The following is a 21,564-nucleotide window of genomic DNA, read 5'->3' on the forward strand; positions in this document are numbered from 1 at the left end:
TACTTCAAACAATAACAAATGAGAAAAACACAAGAAAAATATTTTCTCAGTTTTATTCAGAAAACAATTTTAGGAGAAGGGGAGCAAATTCATGTTTGAGATATAGTTTATAATCAGATATGATAATCATATTAATATTTATGTTTAAGGTTATAATAGATCTTATGTAAACATATAAAGTGACAACTCTCCCATAAACTGCAAATTTAGAGCAAATTTAGTTTTAGAGTAAAGGAGCTAGTTTCTCTTCCTTGGAATGGAATAGTTAAAGAAATTAAATTTAGGAAATGCACAGAATAGTTTTAAAAAGGTAATGTACCCTTATATAAAATAGTATTTTCATTTCATTGTCTAAAGTTGATAAAAATAAAACCTATTAGTGTAACTGTTTTAGAATATGATGAAAAGTGATGTGGGCTCTACGTAATTCCAACATTAAGGCAATACAAGGAAATAAAATCAAGTTACTGAGAAAATCTACTAGTCTAAAATTCAACTGGGGCTATTTTGAACCTGCACATTTGAACTACCTCAAACTTTCAGGTTCAATTTCTTAAAATTCTTCTGATTAAGAACAATTCAGCCAACTTTTTACTAAAATATCTTCAAGTGGAAAAAAATTGATTAAAACATTTTTCTAATTCTGCCTATTAGTCAAAGGGACTAAATTCCTCATTCTCTGACTTCTAGTTGAACAGTCTCCGAAAATGTATCTCAAAACTCAAGGCTCTAATGTCAAACTATTGATTTAAAAGATAAAATTTTTCAAAAAATCGGATGGCAGCCTTGCAGTTGTAGCATTTCATCTGACAACTAACATTTCCATATTCAGAAACTAAAAGATAGGATATCATAAATAATCAATAAACAATATGCAATTCGAACATTGGTTTGAGACAATAATTCAAATATTTAATATCTGAAAGCCTAAAATGAGTCTCTGACTCTCAAAAAAAGGTAGAGCTCAAGGCTCTGCAATGGCAGATAACCACAGTCTGCTGAGACCCTTGAAGAAAAGATGCCTCTTTTACCCTTAAAATATTTTCTAATATTAAAAGAATATTCCACTCTCGAAAACAATACTGTAATAGGTCTAGATTCTCCTTCAGAAAATCAATTGCTAATTAATAAATGGGGAAGAAAATTTCTTTAACTGTCAGCCTACCTCTAAAAACACTTCAGAAATCAAAAAGTTTGTGAGTGTTCTTATCTTTACCTTGTGAAAAGCTTTTAAAATGTTACTGAGTCTGGAAGAAATGACTTAAACTGCCCTGAAAAAAAGTTCAGAAAGTACACTGTTCTTAAACTAAGGTTTTAAAATTTATTTCATTAACTTAATTGGAAGTTTTAAAGTTTCTGAAGAAGAATTAAGAAAATAATTTTCAACAGTTTCTAAGATTTTTCAGAATCTTAAGTACTTCACTTAGGTACACATTTGAAATAAACTTTACTCTCTTAAAAAATAACAAAAAATCATTTTTTCTTATTTAAAAATAAAGTATTCTGAATAACCACTACATATTATTCTTAGAGTTTAATTTAGTTTACTACAAGTCTAAAGATATGGAGGAAAAATTGGGGAGGAATCTGTTTTTAAAAGGTTACCATAAACCAGCAATTTGTATTAAAAATACTCTCTTACAGATTCCCCCAATTATCACTCTCATTTTGGGGGAGTAAATTTACTATTATTTGCTTTATAGTTAGTTATTCTTTATTCACAGAAGTCAAATTTTAAAGTTACCACGACTAAATCTGATCTTCTCATATAACTAGTTCTTTCCCCATTAATTTTGGACATTTTAGTACACACTTAGGTTCTTATAATACACTTTTCCTTACAATTTTTTTTTAAGAAAACAAACAAACAAACATCAAAAAGAACATTTTTGCTTTCTAACACATTCATATTTCTAGGTTTTCTATGTATTTAAATTAGGAAAAAGTTTTCACTTAAAAAAAAACACAGGGAAACACTTCAAGCAAATTGCTCATTCTATTAACCTAGGATACAACTGCCTAAATTCATTCATTCTACATAGGCATACCCATTTCTTGGGTTGCCATCTCAAATTCCCCCCACATACTGTGGTTAGTTTTAAAGCCATGTCCCTGCAGTAACTCTGTTTACAAGACATCCAGGGACTTTTCAATACTAACAATTTTAATGCAGTATCACACCACTTCACTTTTTAAAAATGAGATACTGTTTTCTAAAATTGGGATTTTGTTCTCTGATAAGCATTAAAAAAAAAAAAAAAGAACAAAAACCTTAACACTTGGACAACACACACCAGTGCATACACAAAATCAGAAAACAAAAATACCAAAGCACCCCTGGTAGTTCCTCATCACCATATCCTTGTCAATACCACCCTGGAGGGAGGAGGCAGAGACAGGTGGACACCCAGGGTAGAATGTAAAACTACTGGGCACTAGGCCAAGCGATTTAAAACTAAAAATCAAATTATGCCCCTGCAATAATGTCTACCAGGCTTTCATACCTGTATATTTCTCACAACTTCAAATGTTAATAACTACACATCAATACTTTCAGAAAATGTTATGATGTAAAATTTTGTATTTAATTTCTCAAATTAAATTTGCTAATGAGATATAAAAGTTGCCCTGTTATAAAAGAAATGTAGTAACACAGATGTCAGGTTCAGGCTTTTTCAAAAAAAGAAAAAATTAGGTACTGAAATACACACAAAAGTAAAAATTAGTTACTTCCAAAGTGGTCTTATTGTAAAATGGGAAAGAATTCCCCTGCATGAATTCTAAAATCATAGTTAACTTTCAGTTCATCAATTCACTGTACCCTGCCCTCACATTTAACTTATTTGTAAATACTTTTCCAAGGCTACCTAAACACTTACTAATTGGTTAAATATGCTGCCTACATTAATTCCTGTTACAATTAAAGAAATTAAGGGTCCATTTTTGCTCCTCTGCAGTGTCCGATATATTTTCAAAGTATTTGATGTTTCAGATAAGGTGTTTATCAGGTTCTTAAAACAGTTAAAAAATGGCTCAAGGGACAACTTTTAGCCTTTTTACCTTGAACATATTCACTATCCTGGATTTTGTTGAGCACATTCAGTTGTTCTTGCCTTCTTCTGAAACTCTTCCCTTACTCAAATAACTTAACTAAAGAATCTAAGATGTTATCAATATAAAGAGGAAAATTTTTATTTATTTCCTATACATTTGGAAACACATCAAAACGAACAAGTATTCCAGATTGTGTAAGTAAAGTTACTCAGTAAAACTTTTTTCTTGGGTGTGTGTCTGTCTGTATATATGTGTGTGTAACAGGTAACTTTTCAGACATATTAATTTTCCAAAGAACAAGATTCTAAATAAAGAACATTAAAACATTCCTGGAAGGAACCAATATTTTGATTACACAGCTCAAGGAGCAAATGATTATCAAAACAAAACTTCAAAGACAGCTATAGATACATGGTTTAGTTCTCAAGCTTTTCAAATCTCAAAGACAGCAGCATTATATTTCATTCAGCAAATAACAATTTAATTCTTAGAAAGGAAAATTTTCAGAATACCAAACCAAAATGTATATAGTGACAACCAGGATTATGTTAAAAACAAAGGAAAAAAAAGGACATCTTTGTATGGTTTTAAAACACCAAGAGTACACTTACAACTTCGAAAATATACTGATAAAAACATATTCACTAATTTATTTAGCTATGTCTGTTTATTAAAATATTTAGATATGTAATAAATATGCAGATGTTGAATTTTATCAGAATTAGCTCATATTTATAAATCATCTTCCACAGCAGCTAAATTCCTTATAGAATGTCCAATAGCAAAATTAGGCATATAAATTTCAAATTAGCATCTCCAGCTATGAGGCTTCTCTAATTCTACCTGAAATTATGAGTATACAAAGATTATGAGTATACAACAGCCTTAACTTATTTCTGTTAATTGGTACAATTTAATAGTAGCTTCAGAAAAAGGATGTTCAACAGGTAGTATTTCTTAGTCATTACAAAAACTCAGTACAATCAATTCAAATGAGTAATTATGCTATGTCCTAGCTAAATGAGACTCTCCAAGGAATTACAGGTTTTATACTTGTGTGCTCTGAATGTATTTTCTGATTCAGACAAGTAGCCAGGTGTGTAAAACCCAAACATGGAGAAGGTTTCATACCACCTTTTGTGACATAGGAAAAAAAAAAAATCACAATACCAGCACTTTTATTTAGGATGACAATAAACTAATCATAATGTGAAGTGTCCAAGCAAACTGAATAACTCCATGGTCTCATGTAACTGGAAGAAATACTTTTTCTTCACATTTACAGAAACTAAATTTACTGATACTAGTAACTGGTTTGTCAAAGTGGCAACTATTCAAGATTTAAAAGTCTCACTTATTTTAAATCCATACTGAATTTGACTACTTATACTCAATGTAACTGTCTCCAGCCAAACTACAATGAACATGTAAGATAAATTTCAAAGGTTTTATAAGAATTAATGGCACCATAAGACCTCTGCAAAGATTATTTGGGGGGGGGGGAGTTTCCCTTCTCCACTGACAGTTTAATCACTTTCCAATCAATTTTGATTTAACAGGGATTCACGGGATTAATTTTTTTAATGAGTTCTTAGAAAGTTGCAATTGCTTCCAAAATCAGAAACCACACTATGTGGATGTAACTGCTACTATGGAGGTATTTACAGAAAAGTGCAGGTAAGAGTTCAGATGTGAACACAGGTTAACGTACACCAGACTTCAAAATAATAATTTGTTTGTACAGTATGGCCAGAAAAAATATTCTATATAAGAAGTCTAAAAATCCAGTCCTTATTTTAATCCATTTCTATAAATCATAAAAACAAAGGAAAATAGGTATCTATTCCAGAAACTTCATATACCTGTGGAAAATGGAACACAAGTAAATTCTATTCAAGGTGAACCTTAATGTCCAATAGAGTACAGCATACAACTTACATATTTTCAATTTTGAAAATATTGTGAAAATCTAAGCCATCAGAGTCAATAGTAGTTTATGATCAGTAAACATTTCCTGTTAAATAACACAAATAAATTCAACTTAAAAGATGCAAACCGGTAGGTCACAGGACTTTAAAACCTTTTCATTTCAAAGGCACAGAGTTACTGCACATGTATAGGATGGGGCTTTAAAATGGGTATGTGTAAACTTTTCCATGGTGTTGGTGTATGTGCTTTTTTTTTCCCTTAAAGAAATGCCTACTGCTTACAGAGTAAAAGAATCTCCACCACTCTGTCTGCAGTTTTCAACCAGAAGTCCTCACTGTACCTTAAGCCAAATTGAATATTAGGTATTTTACAGCTTTTACAAAATGGCTGTAAAATCATATTATGGGCATACACAGCTCTTTGATCTCACTGCACAGAATTCATAACTGTTCAATAATGCTATACCATTACACCACACACCTTAAACTATTTCCATTTTTCCACAATTCCTTCCAAAATCAGCTTCCAGAGCACAGCAATGTAACATGCAAAGTTCCTGGGAGGGCTTGTTACACAAAAGAACAGCTTGGAAACAAACTGATCTACACAATATCCATCTTCTGTTGAGCCTGCTTTAGCCCTCCTTTCCCTCCATCACTGCTAAAGGTGGGTGCGTTTGAGTCATGGAAAGAGGAGGCTCTTCCATCACCACACCCTCCCAGCACCTCTGCTGCTGGTCCTCACGCAGGGCTTCTGTGTAGGTGATGAAAAATCATAAGAAAAGAGAAGCTGTCCCTTTAAAATGCCCTGCTCTGTCCCACATCCCACGTGGAAACCAACATCAGCAGCACTTTCCCATTAACTTCACTGTGATGCAAGAGGCACCATCCTTTTCTATACATAAAACCAGAAAACCTCGGCTGGACATTCTTTCCTGAGGATGAGCAGGTGAAGCAAACGTGTCAGGAGGCGAGCAGCTCAGTAAGTCCCCACCCCACCCCAAAAGGTGCTCCAGTCTTGCACACCAGCCTCTGTGTGCACCACCACCTCTCTACCCCTCCTCTGTAGAGCCTAGTTTAAAGAAAGGAGGGAGCCACCAACAAAACCTGAAGCATAAATGCGACGAAAATGCAATTCAAAGCCGAAAGGGTTTATTCTTCCAATCACACATATTAACTCTATTAAGAAAATGGCATCACTTTTTTTTTTTCCACCGGGGGGAGAGAAAAAAAAATCCGCAACGATCATTAAAACAGAGTTATAAAATAGCAAATATAGTGTTTATCTTATGTCAAATCAGCCCACATTACCATTAAGTTTAGCAGTTTCTGCACTACCACCTCCCCCCCCCTCCCCCTCCTTCTCGAGCATCGGATTTTCACGTTTTCTCATTGTCGGTTGAGTTATAAAAGGCTTTTGCCCTTCGAAAGTTTTGAAAAAATAAATAAATATTAACTCCTTGGTCCCTGCAAAGTCAAAATGGACTTCAGGGGAAAGGCGGTTCATCCTTTTACCTTGAGCGAGAAAAGGGGGAGCATCCCGGATTTTTTGGGATTTTTTTGCGATTTTTAAAAAATTTTTATTTGGTTATATGCCTGAGTTCTCCCTCCATTTTGGTTGTTTATGATACTGACAACAAGCTGTCCCTGGTCTGTGCAGATCTCCTGCTTTCATTTAGCACCCCCCTCCCCCCCCGCAGCCACACACCCGGGGCTCACACCTCCTCGCAGACCCCGCACCCCGACCCCGACTCGCCCACCTGAGGAAAGGGCGAAAACAAATGCATTTCTCCAAAAAAGAAAAACCTCTTTTGAAAAAAGGGGCAAAGTTCCCCCCAAGTCACTCCAAGTGCCCCCCAAATATTGCCGACTGCGGGTTTCCGCCAGGCCCTTTGGGGACCCACCTTCCCCCGGGATGTTTTGGTAGAAAATGCGGAGAGTTTACTCTCAAAACCGAATTTATATTAATTTTTCCCTTATTTTTCGGGTCTCTAATGTCTTCCGCTCTCGCTGCTGCCGCTGCCGCTGTCACAATATTCGCAGCACCAGAGAGGAGGCGGAGGAGGAGGAAAACTTTTCAAACTTTCCAGACCCTGAATAAAGGGGTTTTTTTTTTTCCCACCGACCTCACCTTCGGGTCTCCAGCCGCATCGCCCCCTGCCCTGTCAGAAGCGACTTCGGGAGTCCCCGCACCCCCGCCCGATTATTTTTATTTTATTTTTTATTATTATTTTTCTCTCTGGGGTCCTGAACAGGGGCTGAGAGCAGCACAAACTTTTTCCTCCTCCTTTCGCCGCCGCGGCTCCTCTGCCCCCTCAGCGAGTCCCATAATTTAAATAACCCTGATATTTCTCCCGCTAAACGCCTCTCCGCCGCCCCGGACCCCGGGAGAACTCACCGCGGGGCTTTAACATCCTCCCTCCGGCCAGTCCGCCGCCTTTACACCGCCCGCGGAATTTCTAATAATTTTTTTCTCATATTTCGGGCTGGACGCGGCGGGCCTGGAAATTGTTTCCTTACGCCTCTTTCCAGCAGCCATTGTAGTGTATGCGCTGCCCCTGCAGCCCAACTTGCAGCTGCCGCCGCCGCCGCCGCCGCCGCCGCCGACGTCGCGCCCACCGCCGCCTCCCCCGGCCCGCTCGGCCGCCGCCCCCGCCTCCCGCCGGCCCGCCCCCTGCCCCCGCCCGCCGCTGCGCCCGCCCCCCCCGCCCTTCCCCGCGCGCTCCGCCCCGGGGCCGGCCACTGGGTGCCGCCGCCGCCGCAGCTGCGCCCTGCGATTGGCCTGCCGCACCGCCAGTCAAGCCGAAGTGTTAAGAGGAGGGCCGCGGCGCGGGGGGCGCGGCGGGGCGGGGGCGGAGGCGGGGTCGGGAGCACCGCCCCGCCCACTCCTCCGGCCTCGGCCCTCCTCCCGCCGACTGGGGGCGGGGCGAGGCCCGCCCGCCCCCGCCGAGCCGGGACCCGCTCGGCTGTCAGTCAGGCGACGGGGCGCGCTGATTGGGTCGGCGGCCGCCGAGGAGCGGGGGCAGCACGTTGGGATGCGCGCTACTTAAGGCCCAGCTGCGTGAGCCATTGACGTGTTTGGAGCTGGAGACGGCCTGGGCGCTGGCGGAGCGGCCGCCCGAGGTGAGTGGTTTCCCCGCCCCCCCCCCCCCACTCCCCCCACCTCCCCCCGCTTTCTCTCCGCCGCGGCTGCAGGGCTGCGGGAAGAGACTGGCGCGCCCGGGCCGCCGCGGGACCCGCAGTCGCGTCTCTGGCGTGAAGCCGCCTCCACCAGGCCTCGCCTAGGCGCGGGCCTCTTGCTGTTGCGCTTGCTCGTGGCGACACGGGTCTCCTCGGGCCGGGGCCGAGGGAGGTGCCCCCTGCCCGGGAACCCCCAGCCCTTCCTTCATCCTTCCTTCCCAGCCTTTGGAGCGTAATCGGCCCCCCGCCCCCCCGCCCGTGCCCCCAGTTCCCTGTGTTTTCTTCGCCCCCTGCCCTCTGGGTGCCGTCGAAAGTGAGAGCAAGGTGTGTTCACCTGCGCCCACCGCTCACAAGGTTGGACGGGCAGCTTTCTGGAGGCCGCGGGCCTGGGGCTCGCCTCGCTCCGGGGTCTCCTCTGGCCTTCCCCGGGCCCTCCGTAAGGCCACCCCGACTTCCTGATCCGCCGCCTGCTCCCAGACGTACGTTGGAGGGTCAAATGCCTCGTGGGACGCGTTGCAGGTTCCCGACGGCTGCTCCTGTGGTGGGGAGGCCCGCAGCCCTGCCTGGGCTCGGACAGCCTGGGGGCGCGGGCGGTGGTGGTGGCAGGGGACCTTGGACCGGTCAGCAGCGTTCCCTTCCCTTGCAAAGCTGCTCCAAGTGGGGACGTGGAACCAGTGGATGGAAAGTCAAGAAATACTGTTTAAAGCAGCTTGCCCTTTGCAGAAAGCGTTGAGAGCTCTTCCTCAAACGTGCTGTGCTTTTTTGCGCCCCCTCCCTCAAATCGTTGGTTTCTCTCTGACTGTCCTCTGCGGACAGAGAGCTTAGGCATGTTTGTTTGTTACCTTCAGAGAGTAAGTAGATGAGGCCTCCTTAGCGGAACAGCCGCTTTCAGCCCCGCTCCTCACTGTAAACTGACATTTCCTCTTCATTTCCAGTTATTACATGTGGGTTCGTGCAGAGCAGGTGACAGTCGGAAATCCAAACTTAGATTGACTGGGATTTAGAACCCGGAAGGGAAAGGAAAGGAACGATGAATAAATTCCTACAGCAAACCTGATTCGGTATATATGATGTTACCTAGGTGGTCCGACGATGGTGATAAAAAGTAGAACACTTTCACGGAAGGGGGGCAACCTGAGTTCAGTCTGCGTCCCATCATTGTTGAGATTACATCCAAGGAGTGTGAACAGCGGAGCAGAGCTCTGTGTTCAGAGCACGGGACACATGTAGACAAGAAAGCCGTGAGTTCATTTTGTGCCCTCACCTGTCTTAGGAAGAAGTCAAGCCCGCAAAGAAATTGTGTTCGGGAGAGGAAGAAGCTTCTAGGTACAGTTGAACAGCATCTTGAATTTTCTTCTTGCCAAGAGATTTGTGTTAGCTAGGTGTACTCACGTATTGGTCAATGAACATCATAAAATAGATTACTTACTGAAAGGACCTGGAAGGGTTAGACTTTTTTCCATCCTTCTTTGCAAAGGTTATCCCTTTTAGCTTGGACATCCTGATCTTTCTTGTAAAAGAGAAAGGGAACTAGTTGACTCATGATTCTAGAATACCTCCACTTTTCAGGAGCTTATGGGGGTTTGATTGTTTTACCTGAACGTACTTTAAAAATATTTAAAAATATGGCTCATATTTTTTGATGGTCCCATCTTGGGGAAGGGAAGTAGAAACCATTTTGTACAAAAGTTCAGAGCTCTGTCTAGTTATACTGACGCAGTTTTTTATTCATTGGTGTTTTGGGTAGGTCATCCTACATTATTTGCTGTCTAATTTGATCTTTAGGTAAAAGTTAAGCTAGAGCGGGATTCAGGGGTAAGTTCCATAAAGTTAGCGCTGAGCATTTAAAAATATTTGTGGGTGGCTCATTGATAATATGCCAATATGTTGAAATAAAGAATTGTGTTGTTACAAGTAGTTGAGTTTTTTTTTTAAAAAAAATTCTCTTTTCGTTCATGTCTATGATGTGTCTTTGAAGATAACAAGCATACCAATTTCAGTTAGATTCATTAGAGAGGGCAGTTGTCCTGGGATAATATAGGTGACCTACTTGTAATAAGAGTATATGATTTGACTTGGAATCCCTAATTGGCTCTTAGAGAACTGTGATCATCTTTAATTGATAAAGGCTCCTTCAAGCTGTATGCCTATAGGGCTTTAGCCAGAAGATGAATGTGCCGCAGTGGTGTTCCCTCACTTCCCTTTATCCCTGGATGTATCAGTTAAATAGAAAATGCCTTTGGGAAGTTAAGTTTCAGATTTTTTTTTTTTTTAACTTTTCAAAATGTCCACTGAGCAATAACTTTGGTGTTTTTTTATTTATTTATAAATTTTTTGGTATATTGGCCAGGACAGGCCACAGAGTAGACATTCAGGTACTTTAGTTGACAAATTTTTCCTAAGTTGTACTAAATTATTCCACCCGTATTTTGTGTGCTAATCAGTGTATAATAAGGAAGTAGTCAGTAGAGTGCATGCTGTATTTTTGTTTTGTTAATACATTTAATTGTTTAGTTTATAGATATTGTTGTCTTTTAGTCACTTAAAGTCAGTCTGACTCTGCGACCTCATAGACTATAGCCTGCCAGGCTCATCTGTCCGTGGAATTCTCCAGGCAAGAATACTGGAGTGGGTTGTCAGTACCACCTCCAGGGGATCTTCCCAACCCAGGGGTAGAACTCTTGTCTCCTGCATTGGCAGGCAGATTCTTTACCACTGAGCCACCTTTAGAAATAGGAGTAAACTAAAACTGAATTTTAGCGGAACTTTCTCTCTGAACATTGTAGTCAGATTTCAGTAGAGGCACTTAAACAGTTTAAACAAGGCCTTTGTGCTGAGGCATGAGTCAGGGTAGAGGAGAATCACATCCAAGTCTTCATTCTGAAAATACAGAGCGCGCGTGAGTTCCTCACTAGAAAATCTTTATGCCAGAGTTAACTTTTCCGGTACTGTATTTGCGGAGTTGATGAGGCTTCACTGACTTGTGTGCCATCCACTGTGTTACCCTTCCCAACCTCTGCCTGCAGGGAGAAGACACTTAGGATGCCCATGGTGATGCGGAGGCTGAGGGATCCTGACATAAACCCTTGCTTGTCGGTAAGCTGGTTGGCTTTGAATTGTTACAAGTATTAAGTTGGAAAAATAAGCGTCTTCTGATTTTGTGGGCATCAGTTTTCTGCAATTCTTGAATAAAGTTATTCCTGTACAAGAAACATTCATGGCCTGCGTATCCTTATTTCACAAAAGCATTTTTAGGTATTCATCATTTAGCTGACAAAGACTCAGCTCTTTTTTGAGTTTCCCTAATTTGTAGAGCATACAAGCTTTTAGTTGTCACTCTTAACACTAGACAAGCATGTGCATCACTGAGGAAATTCTTGAGTCCAAACATTCAAAGTTGGAAAGTAGGTATTTTTAGATGGTTACTGAAATTTATGTTGTGATAGCAATGATTTCATCATGTCCCTGAGACCACCTCGCTGAGAGTGAAAGGCTGATAACTGAGTTAGACTATTTAAAGCCTGAAGGTTTTCACAAGGGTACCACGTAAACAAAACGTTTTGTTGTTAAAATCGTTTATTGGCATTTATTTGGTACAGTTAGCAGTTCTTAACTTGTGGCATTGTCATCCTTGAATAAGGCAGCCATCGAACTGGTGCTATGAAAATTATATTTCCCGATTCACATGCATTTTCCAAATATACACATTTGTTAAATATTTGGCATGGAGTATTGGCTTTGTTCTACTTGAAATCTATTTTCAGCAGCTTTCCTAAGTTGCTTTAGATAAACCATGTTTCTCAGATCTGTGAAGCAAATTACTTGCCCTTAATTTAAAGTTTTCCTTTAGATGACTTCTCAGAATCATGCCTTTCACTTTGAAGTTTGTTATCCAATCTACTTCCAGTTCAGACAGCTAAACTTTAATTCCCAAATGGCAGCTACCCTCCTTTGAACTTGTAGCCCTGTGTGGCTCTCTTCAGTTTTGAAGTGATATTAATGATACCTATTAAAATTACTGACATAATAGTGTATTTACTTGCGTAATGGAGTGAATGATAGCCAAACTTACATTGAGATGAATGTCGTTACTTTACTTTACCTTGTTGTAGAGCAGTCATTAGCTATTTACTTAGGGTCTTGAAATCACCTTAACATCAAACGTTCAAGTCCAGGTGAGAACTTGGAGGAGTGGAGAGCTGCCCTGTGAGTCAGGAGATGGGGTTTGGCTTCTGCTATGCAGCAGTGAATTTTTTTTTTCTTTTGGCCCCACTGTGCAGTCTTAGTTCCCCAACAGGGATTAAACCCAGGCCCCTGGGAGTGAAAGTGTTTGAAACTCTCTCCGGTTATCTGCTCGGGGGGACGCAGCTTCAGAGGTGTGTGTATCTGTTTTTTAGATGCCACTCTGCCTCCTAAATGCTGGCTGTTTTACATATTTAAGGAATCGGACGCGTCTACCAGATGCATGGCCGAAAATAACTATGACAAGGAGAGCTGTTCCTCTCACTTCTTGAAGTACAAGAACTGCCGGAAGTTCTGGGTAAGCTTGGCTTGGTCACCTCTGTTAGAACTCATCTGTTAGGCATGAGTCTGAAGCCTGAGGTTTGTCTGAACCCACCACCCTTCCTTAGATGGCTGTGGGAAGCCCACCTTTCCGACCACATCCCCCGTGTGCCCTCAGGACCCTCAGGCACTCTCGTTGGCTGCCTCACCCCCTCCCATGTGTGAGGATGTAGCTCCAACCGAGGTGGGTCTTCCTACGTGGATCAGTATCTTGTCATCGTGTTAGTTTTCTAGAGGTGGATGGACTGGCGGGCTTGCCCTGTCACCACATGTATCCGGCTTCTTTTTCTGCCTCCTACTCCCCCACCACTGCCCATGGTCCCCATTTTCTCATATATATTGTAATTTCTGCTTCTCTGAGCACTGGCTCCAATGGCTTCCTTTCCCTCTGTTCACTCACCTGTTGTGGTCACCTGTTGGCTCCTTTGGGCAGTTCCTGAGCTCTTGGTGGGCTGTGCTCCTGGGCTGGTAGTTCAACACTGTGTCCCCATCCTAGTAACAGGTGACATATTCTTTTGGGAATATTGGGGCTTCCCTGGATGCACAGTAGTAGAGAACCTACCTGCAATGCAGGAGATGTGGGTTTGATCCCTGGGTCAGGAACACCCCTGGATAAGGAAATGACACTCCAGTGTTCTTACCTAGGAAATCCCAGGAACAGAGGAGCCGGGCGGGCTACAGTCCATGGGCTACATGGCGGGCTACAGTCCATGGGGTCACATAGCAGTTGGACAGGACTTGGCAACTAAACTACCACCACCACCAGGGGAATAGTCACTTCTGTTTAATGGATAATAATCTCAAAACGTTACCTAGAGTCCTAGAATATATTTTTTGTTTTTTTTTAACTTGCCCTTTTATGTTTCCTTTTGGAAGACACAATAGCTGATTACTGGCAGTTGATTGGCATTTAGTATGTGACTGATTCTAGTTTCTTCTCTCTTGTACATACTTGTAGAACTCTGTCATGATCCAGAGAAGACAGAACGGAGTGAAGCCGCCCATGCCCACGGCCGCAGAGAGAGACGAGATCTTAGGAGCAATGGGGAAGATGCCCTATTGAGTGTTTGCATTAAAATTGTTTATTTAACTTAGGCACAGATAAATATTTTTAATAAGTGGTTACTGCGACTTCATAAGACCTTTCAGGCCTTACGCAGACAGAGCTCGGATTCCTCAGGGGAAGTCCCGTGTCCTCCACTTCTGCTGTCAATACCACGATGAGAGAGGGCCCCTCCGGCTCTGCCACGTCCCCGACTTCACAAGACTTGCTGAAGGCAAGGGGGCCTTAGGAATAGCTCGGTGGAGAGTTGAGCTTTTCCGCTGGGTCTTGAGAGAAAGAAGTAAGATGTGAACAAGGGAGGGATTAATGGGGGTGAAAGGGAGGCAGCGTCTCCGAGGAAGGGAAGTGATGTGTGTGACAGCACCACAGAGGGCGGGCTGGAGCCGCGTGTGGAGAGCAGTCTGTGGACTGTCCCCCTGGAGGGGTGGTGGGGAGCAGACTGGACGGCAGGTCCAGGGTGGGTACCTGATGGGCCTCAGTCCCAGGCATGTCACTAAGGTCTCTGCCCTGACATCACTCATGTACCTTGATTTAAAAAGCCTTGGGGAGGCACAGGTGTCTTTAAATGACGTACAGAGAACTGGTTTTCTTTATGTTTCCTTAAGGATGGGCTTAGTCAAAGGATTCTGTGACTGAAGTCTGTGATTACTGGACAGCCTTCTAAAGAAAAGGTGATGCTTTCAGAGGTGGGGTTTCTACCTGCAGGATGAGATGGACAAGGAGGGGCTGGGGTTCGTCAGGTGATTGCAACACAGGATGAGGCTGGAGCTGAGCTTCATTTTATGATATAAAAGCGAGAATATTCAGTATCATGACTGGGGTGGTGTTGTAAAGCAGGTCTCAAACTCACCGCCTTTTAAAATCCAGGGTCTTTCATTTACAGGATTGCTTTGTAAAAGACACATTATTTGATCAAATTTCATGTGTACAGAAAGTGAAAACAGATAGTTTGTGTCCCTTCTCTTCGTCTGGTCCTGGTGCGGGAATATTATGACAGCCGCTGACACAAACGGTCTAGCTCGTTGGTCCTAGTCCAAACCTAGTCCAGGTCAGAGGTTTTTAAACTATGGAACCTTTATTTTCAAATATGATTCTATTCAAATAAAAGGTAGAATTGTTTCAGAAATTCTTTGATTTGTATTGATTGCAAAAATGATGGATTTAGATAGGAGCTGACAAGAAACGAATACTTACTGTGTAAGAAACATTTCAGTACTTCTAGGTGTATTTAAGAGTGGAATTTTAATGTCACCTTTTTAAATGTACATACCAATATCCACATTTATTTGTCCTGGCCTAGCTCTTTTTATTTTTAAATAGCAGGTTTATCAACGTGCAATATGTATACCATGTAAATCATTTGTTTAAAGTGTACAGTGCAATGGTTTTTATCAGTAGTATATTGACAAAATTGTCATCCATCCCCACAGTTGATTTTAGGAGGCATCACCCCAGAAAGAAAGCCTGTACCTGTTAGCACTCTTGATCTGCTTCTAACATACACCACCCTTCGTCCCCACTTCACATCCCCAACACTCAGGCACCTACTCACCTACTTTCTGTCTCCAGAGTTGCCTGCTCTGGACATTTCCATAAATGGCGTCATGCACCTTGTGATCTTTGGTGACTGGTTTCTTTCCCTCAACCTCGTGTTCTCAAGGTTCAGTCCCGCTGCTGATATCAGTGCTTCATTCTTTTTGTTGCTGACAAAGCTTCCATTGTGTGAATATACCACATTTCATTTATACATTCATCAGTTGACAGGTATTTGGGTTGTTTGCGTTATTGGCCTTTTTACAAGGTGTGTTGCTTCTTGAAACTTGTGTGTACAAGTTTTTGCATAGACAGCGTCTTTTTGGATATATGCCCAGCAGTTGAACCGGTGTGACCATACTGGGTCTTGTGGTAAGTACATTTAGTCTTTTGAGGAGCCAGCGTGTTTTCCAGAGTGGCAGCACCTCTTGACAGCATATCATCAGAGTTCCAGTTTGTTCACATGCTCATTAACATTTATTGTAATACCCACGTTTGATGACAGCCGTCCTAGAGGGCCTGAGCTGGTACCTCATTGGGGTTTTCATTTGCATTTCCCTGATGTCTGATGATGCTGAGCATCTTTTTACATACATATCGGCCACTTAGAGATCTTCTTTGGAGAAATGTTTGCTCAGATCCTTTGCCCATTTTTAAATTGGGTTTTGTATCTTTATCACTGCTAGAGTCCTTTACACACACTAGATACACGTCCCTGATAAAATACATGGTTTGTAAATTTTATCTCCCATTCTGAATATGTTGTGTTTGCACTTCATGGTGTCTTTTGAAACACAGAAGCTTTTCATTTTGATGTAGTCCAATTCGTGGTGGTGGTTGTAGCTTTTGGTGTCATGTCTCCAAAAAAGTCCAAAGGTTAACATCTGTGTTTCTTCTAAGAGCTACATGGTTGTAGTTATCCAGATGCTCTTGAAGGATGGAAGCAATGTCATCCACTATAATGGACGTAGCAATGTCACCTACTCCAAGAAGCAGTTCTGTCCATAACACCTCCCTAGGAAGCTTCTAGTATATAATAAATGATCAACAGCTCTGCATGTGTTTGGGGAAGGCAGACTTTTAAAATTGAACACATTGGAAAACAGGGCAGATTCAAACAATGTGAATGGGTATACAATGTAAATAAATCTGCCCAGAAGCAGCCAATGTCGGGGGTTTTCAAGGTCTTGCATGCAAGTACAGGCACATCCCAGTGCTTCCCAGGTGACCCAGTGGCACAGGTTCGATCCCTGGGTCAGGAAGATTCCCCTGGAGAAGGAAGTGGCAACCCACTCCAGTATTCTTGCCTGGGAAGTGCCATGGACAGAGGAGCCTGGCAGGCCTACAGTCTGTGGGGTTGAAAAGAGTTGGACACAACTTAGCAACTAAACAGCAGGTATAGCTGTATATTTGGTTTGCAAAAGAACATGGTAGTGCGTGAGTGGAGGCGCTTGGCCTTTTCCACTGAGCAGTGTAGTTTGGAATAGTTCTGCATGGCTGGTTACAGGTCCACTGTAGGTCTTTCCTTGTGAGATACTAGGTCATGGACCCATTTCCCACAGATGGATTCCTTTCCTCTTAGAAGTAATGTCAGCTATGAGTGCTTTGCCTGTTCTGTCTTTTATCTACATGCTACATTTCTAAGAGTGAAATTTCTAGGCTGAAGGTTTCATTAGTTTGAATTTTGTAGTTACTCCTTCCCCCAGGAAGCCTACCTTCACAGTCCTGGATGAAAAGCCTATGAGTTCTTCCTTGTTCCTCAGGCCCTCATTCCCGCTGGGCACTTTAAAACTTCCATCCTTATCATTGATGAGTGAAAAATGGAATGGGTGTATTTATTTCCTTTGCCCTTTTTTTTCTTCTTCTTAGATTGTTGCTGTGAACCAGTTGGGGAATGCTTGGCTTGGTAAGAAAATTTATTAATACCTCTTCGTCATATGTATTCTATGTATTTTTCCCAGTTTGTCTTTTAACTTTGTATTTTCATTTCGGAGCAGTATTTTATATTTTAAGGTAATTAAATGGATCAGTCTTTTTGCTTATGGTTTCTGCTGCTCAATTAAGTATTAAATGAATCCAGCTGCAAGCACTGCAGTTTGATTCTACTCCACAAGCCTTAGCAAAGTGCCCACAGTGTGCAGAGCGCTGGGGTAACCATCGGGAGGAGCAAGGCACCACCGGCCTCAGGAGACTTTGAGATGGTCCCTGGAGGATGGCCCCCTGGGAGGGGCAGAAGCAAGCTTCCCAGAGGGTGAGTGGCCTTGACAGACACATCCTCTTACTGGCTGAAAGAGCAGATGAAGGCAGTGGCAGGGGCTGTGGACAGGTGGCTTAGGATCACATTGTGTGTGGCCTCGAAGGCTGTTCCAAGGACTTAAACTTGACTCTCTACAGAAGGGAAAGCTCTGCAGGGTTCTGAGATAAAGAAGGTCAAGTCAACACACTTGACTTGTGTGTTGAGAAGGGTAATTAAGGAGAGGCTGGTTCAGAGGTTATGGTGATGGTCCGGGATCCCTTCTACCATCTACACTGTCTCCCGCAGGAATCCTGGTCCACTTCAGGCCCTCCTCGGTACGGCAGCCCAGAGAACCCTCCCCAGATGGAAACCCAGTGACCCCCTCCTTGAACTTCCCGAGCCCTGCCGTCACCTTAGGGTAAACATCCACAGTCCCTCCTCTTGTTTACACGGTCCTGGCCATCCAGCACCACGTGTAAAGGGTGCAGGCTTGAGCAGGGTGGGGAGGGTGTGTTTTTGGACACACAAGACCCAGGCTCTGTCCTCAAGGGCCCTAGTCTTCAGGGAGGGAGACCGACAATACAGCTGCCTCCTCCCAGACACGGGGTCTCCCGCACCCACGCAGCTCCCTGAGCGGCCTAGTCCTCCCAGCCAAGCGCCCCGGCCTCCTGGGCTGCAGTCGGATCTCCCCTGACCTTCAGCCCCTGGCTGTGTCTGCAGCCTCTGTACCACCTCATCAGAGCCCATCTCACTCCCCAGCTCCCAGCTCCATGGTGCCTCTCACTTTGTGAGTTCACATAGTCAGATGTCATAGAACCTGGAAAATAAAGTCACCTGTGCATGCTCAGTCATGTCTGACCCTTTGCAGCCCCGTGGGCTAAAGCCCACCAGGCTCGTCTGCCCATGGAAATTTTCAGGCAAGAATACGGGAGTGGGTTGCCATTTCCTTCTCCAGGGGATCTTCCTGACCCGGGGATCAAACCCAAGTCCCTTGCGTCTCCTGCATTGGCAGGAAGATTCTTTACCACCAGTGCCACCTGAGCCGACTTTTTAACTTCACCTTTTTGGTTTTGTATTTTGTAGAAGAAGAAGTGTGAAATGCTCTATTCTGAAAAGGAAATTGAATGAGGTGGACTGGGTCTGGTCTGCAGTCACAACCCCAGAAACAGCTTTCATGGATGGGCGCCTGCATCAGGACCAAGTGTGCTTGACGCCTGAAACGGCAGGGTGGCCGCTGTGGCCCCCCGGCCCCAGGCAGGTGACTCTCAGGGCCACCAGGCTCTGCCTCTGCCCTGGATGGAGCTGTTGCACAGCCAAATGTCAAGTCCACGTCTGAACACCTGCTCGCTTCTAGGAGACCTCCTGGCTTACATTCTGCAAACCTGCTGGCTTATAGGACCAGCCCCATTCACAAACATTCCCTTGGGCTGTGCGCTCAGATTCACTGTGTTTCATCACTGTTTTTCTCTTCTCAAAATTTTATTTATTTTGGCCACACCATGCGGCATGTGGGATCTTAAGTTGTGGCATGTGAGATCTAGTTCCCCAACCAGGGATCGAACCTGGGGCCCCTACAGGAGGCAGATTCTTAACCACTGGACTACCAGGGAAGTCCCTTCATTACTGTGTTTAGAGACCACAGATTAGCTTGATACCAACTCGGACTCCTCCACCAGTCCTGATGGTCGTCCTGGAGAAAGAAGAATCAGGGTGGGCTCTACCTGTCTTCAGGGTGGGTGGGGTGAAGGAGGGGCAAGTATAGGGTGTTGAGATGGGAGGGGGGGAGTGGGGTTGTCGGGGAGGAGAGAATGACCTGCCCAGCGTGGTGAACACTGAGGAGAAAGGTTGTTCACAGTGAAAATAAAGCTTCCAGCAGCAGAAATCCATGTAATACCCGGAAGCCAGACCCAAACTTGGTGTGAAAATGGCACTGCATTTGGAGTCAGTTCCTAGGAGTGAGTTCAGGCTCTGCCACTTGGTGCCATTACAACCTGAGCAAACCACTGACTCTTTCAAAGCCTTTTGTCCTGGGAATATGTCTTTAAGAAATGCCATAACTTCCTGTAGGTTGTCCCACAGCAGGTTTCATGTGTGGCATGCAAGTAGGTATGATTAATATTTCAAATGCATTGATAAAAAGATAGTGGATTTATAGGTAATCAGTGAAAGCCTGGCTAATTCTTGGTCTACTCTGAAAACTGATACCAACTACAACAATCTTCTTACTTGACCCCCTAAACCCATCTCTGCTGGAGAAGATTGCAAGAAGTCAAACTGTTTCATTTACTGCTTTACTTTTATAGTTTTATTACATAATTTGGCCCAGAATGTTGTCCTTATAGATTTCTTCTCACACTGTTGTTCAGTCGCTCAATCGTGTCCAACTCTGTGACACCATGGACTGCAGCACGCCAGGCTTCCCTGTCCTTCAGCATTTCCTGGCATTTGCTCAGATTCATGTCCTTTGAGTTGGTGATGCCATCCAACCATCTCATCCTCTGTTGTCCCCTTCTCCTGCCCTCCATCTTTCCCAGCATCAGGGTCTTCTCCAGTGAGTCGATTCTTCAGATCACGTCAAGAGTACTAGAGCTTCAACTTCACACTCTACACCCCCATCCTAGTTGCTTCATGTATACCCGAAACCTCTGATAAGCAAGGACAAGTAAAAAACTTCATTTTGGGGTGGGGGTTGGGGGCAGATGATAAGAACAAGCCATTTACCACATCAGTCAGAAGTTTACTGTGCCTTGGTGCTTAGGGCCTGAGCTGCATAAACAGAGCTGATTGTTCCTGCCCACGGTTGGGAGCATTTTGCTGCTGCTTTTGCAAAGCCATCCTCTGCTCCGTTTAGGAGCAGACTTGTGGTGGGTCAGCTCTACTTCACACCAGTCCTTACCCTATTTCAGAAGTAACTCTGCCATCTGTACCCTCCCAGTGCCCGAGCACCCCATGCAGCACTAGTCCACTCTGTAACTAGATGCATGTTCTGTCACGTGCCCAGGTGTAGACCTAGGTTGTCCCCATTACATCTTGTGCTAAACTGCAGAAGCAGTCTGTCCTGACACTTCTGTTTGTGTGGCACCTTGCAGTTTTTAAGGCAGTGTCAGAAACGTCCTGTTAATTGCACAGCCCACCCCATGGGAAGCCAGGCATCTTCCTGGGTCGCAGATACAGGAGCAAAACTTCTACCCTATAAGCTGTGATCCATGCAAATGCCATGCATCTCTGACCTTCACATTCCTCATCCCACATAGACATGGCCTCACAGCATTTTACATTTTCTTTGCAGCTCCTGACTTTGCCTAGTGTTCCAGTTACTATTCATTTCATCATTTAATACTGAGTCTACACAAATAAAAGGCTTCCACGTGTGATGTAAAAATAAGGATTCATACAAATAAATTTACAAGTTAGTTTGTGTGACCATGTGACTGACTTCACCAAACCTCTAAGAAATCTCCCCAAATGTTTGGTCCTGGCTGCCTTGTCACCATGCCTGTGTCTTCTGCTCCGGAGATGTCAGAGGAACATGACATCGATGTGATAACCACGCTGTTTGTCGTGAAGAGCAAGGAAGAGGAAGGCCAAGGTCTGGGTCATCTGCAGAGAGAGGAGGCTCTCCTGGATAAAAAGGTGGACTTCGTCAATCTGGTGTGCTGAAGTGCTTCCTGACACACACCCGGGCTTCTTAGAGACTTGGGGACTCATGGCCGGGGTGGGGGTGTTTCCACTTTGCGGTTCATGGGCTTGGTAGCTGGAGCTGTCATCTTGTCTCTCTTGAAACATAGATGATATCCTGTAGAACCGCATTCCAGACCCTTGACAGCTTCTGTATGTAATTCCCGCTTTTGAAGAATGTCTTGCACAAGCTCTGTGGACTACATTTCTTGAGAAAACAAGACCCAACAACAATTCAAACAGCAGCACACCCCACCTTGTTGCAGCTCCTGAGTTTTGTTCCTGGTGGGGGCATGGCTCCAGCCCCTCAGGACACAAAAGGGCTCAGA

General features: G+C 43.7%; 2 protein-coding genes across 10 annotated transcripts in view; one reads left to right on the forward strand and one right to left on the reverse strand.

Moving 5' to 3' along the window:
• PLAG1 (PLAG1 zinc finger) overlaps positions 1 to 7,559 on the reverse strand; it is a 49,339-nt gene extending 41,780 nt beyond the window's left edge. For all 3 annotated transcript variants that reach the window (XM_043484076.1, XM_043484074.1, XM_043484075.1), the window contains exon 1: positions 7,381 to 7,559. The gene's annotated coding sequence lies outside the window, so the exon portion shown is untranslated. The remainder of the gene's footprint in view (positions 1 to 7,380) is intronic.
• A 397-nt stretch (positions 7,560 to 7,956) lies between these two features.
• Positions 7,957 to 20,997, forward strand: CHCHD7 (coiled-coil-helix-coiled-coil-helix domain containing 7). Of its 7 annotated transcripts, none has more exons than XM_043483713.1 (7): positions 8,001 to 8,105; positions 9,244 to 9,488; positions 11,189 to 11,258; positions 12,604 to 12,702; positions 17,191 to 17,227; positions 17,864 to 17,975; positions 18,644 to 20,997. In XM_043483713.1, exons 3-7 carry the CDS (start codon positions 11,205 to 11,207, stop codon positions 18,891 to 18,893), a joined length of 552 nt encoding a protein of 183 aa, XP_043339648.1. In that variant the 5' UTR covers positions 8,001 to 8,105; positions 9,244 to 9,488; positions 11,189 to 11,204; the 3' UTR covers positions 18,894 to 20,997. The 7 variants fall into 7 exon arrangements, with proteins under 7 accessions (XP_043339647.1, XP_043339650.1, XP_043339652.1 ...); XM_043483714.1 differs by having other exon boundaries at positions 8,040 to 8,105; positions 9,436 to 9,488; XM_043483712.1 differs by lacking the exon at positions 9,244 to 9,488 and having other exon boundaries at positions 7,957 to 8,105.
• The last annotated feature ends 567 nt before the right edge of the window (positions 20,998 to 21,564 follow it).

This window comes from Cervus canadensis, chromosome 12 (assembly GCF_019320065.1).
Source record: "Cervus canadensis isolate Bull #8, Minnesota chromosome 12, ASM1932006v1, whole genome shotgun sequence".
Taxonomy (NCBI): domain Eukaryota; kingdom Metazoa; phylum Chordata; class Mammalia; order Artiodactyla; family Cervidae; genus Cervus; species Cervus canadensis.

Bases quoted from the DNA above. Each gene is read 5' to 3' on its own strand.
- CHCHD7 (XM_043483712.1), top strand. From the start codon at position 11,205: ATGCCCATGGTGATGCGGAGGCTGAGGGATCCTGACATAAACCCTTGC. The intron at 17,228-17,863 runs GTAAGAAAATTT...TGTCTCCCGCAG, and splicing joins GTTGGGGAATGCTTGGCTTG to GAATCCTGGTCCACTTCAGG. The intron at 17,976-18,643 runs GTAAACATCCAC...ATTTTGTAGAAG, and splicing joins AGCCCTGCCGTCACCTTAGG to AAGAAGTGTGAAATGCTCTA.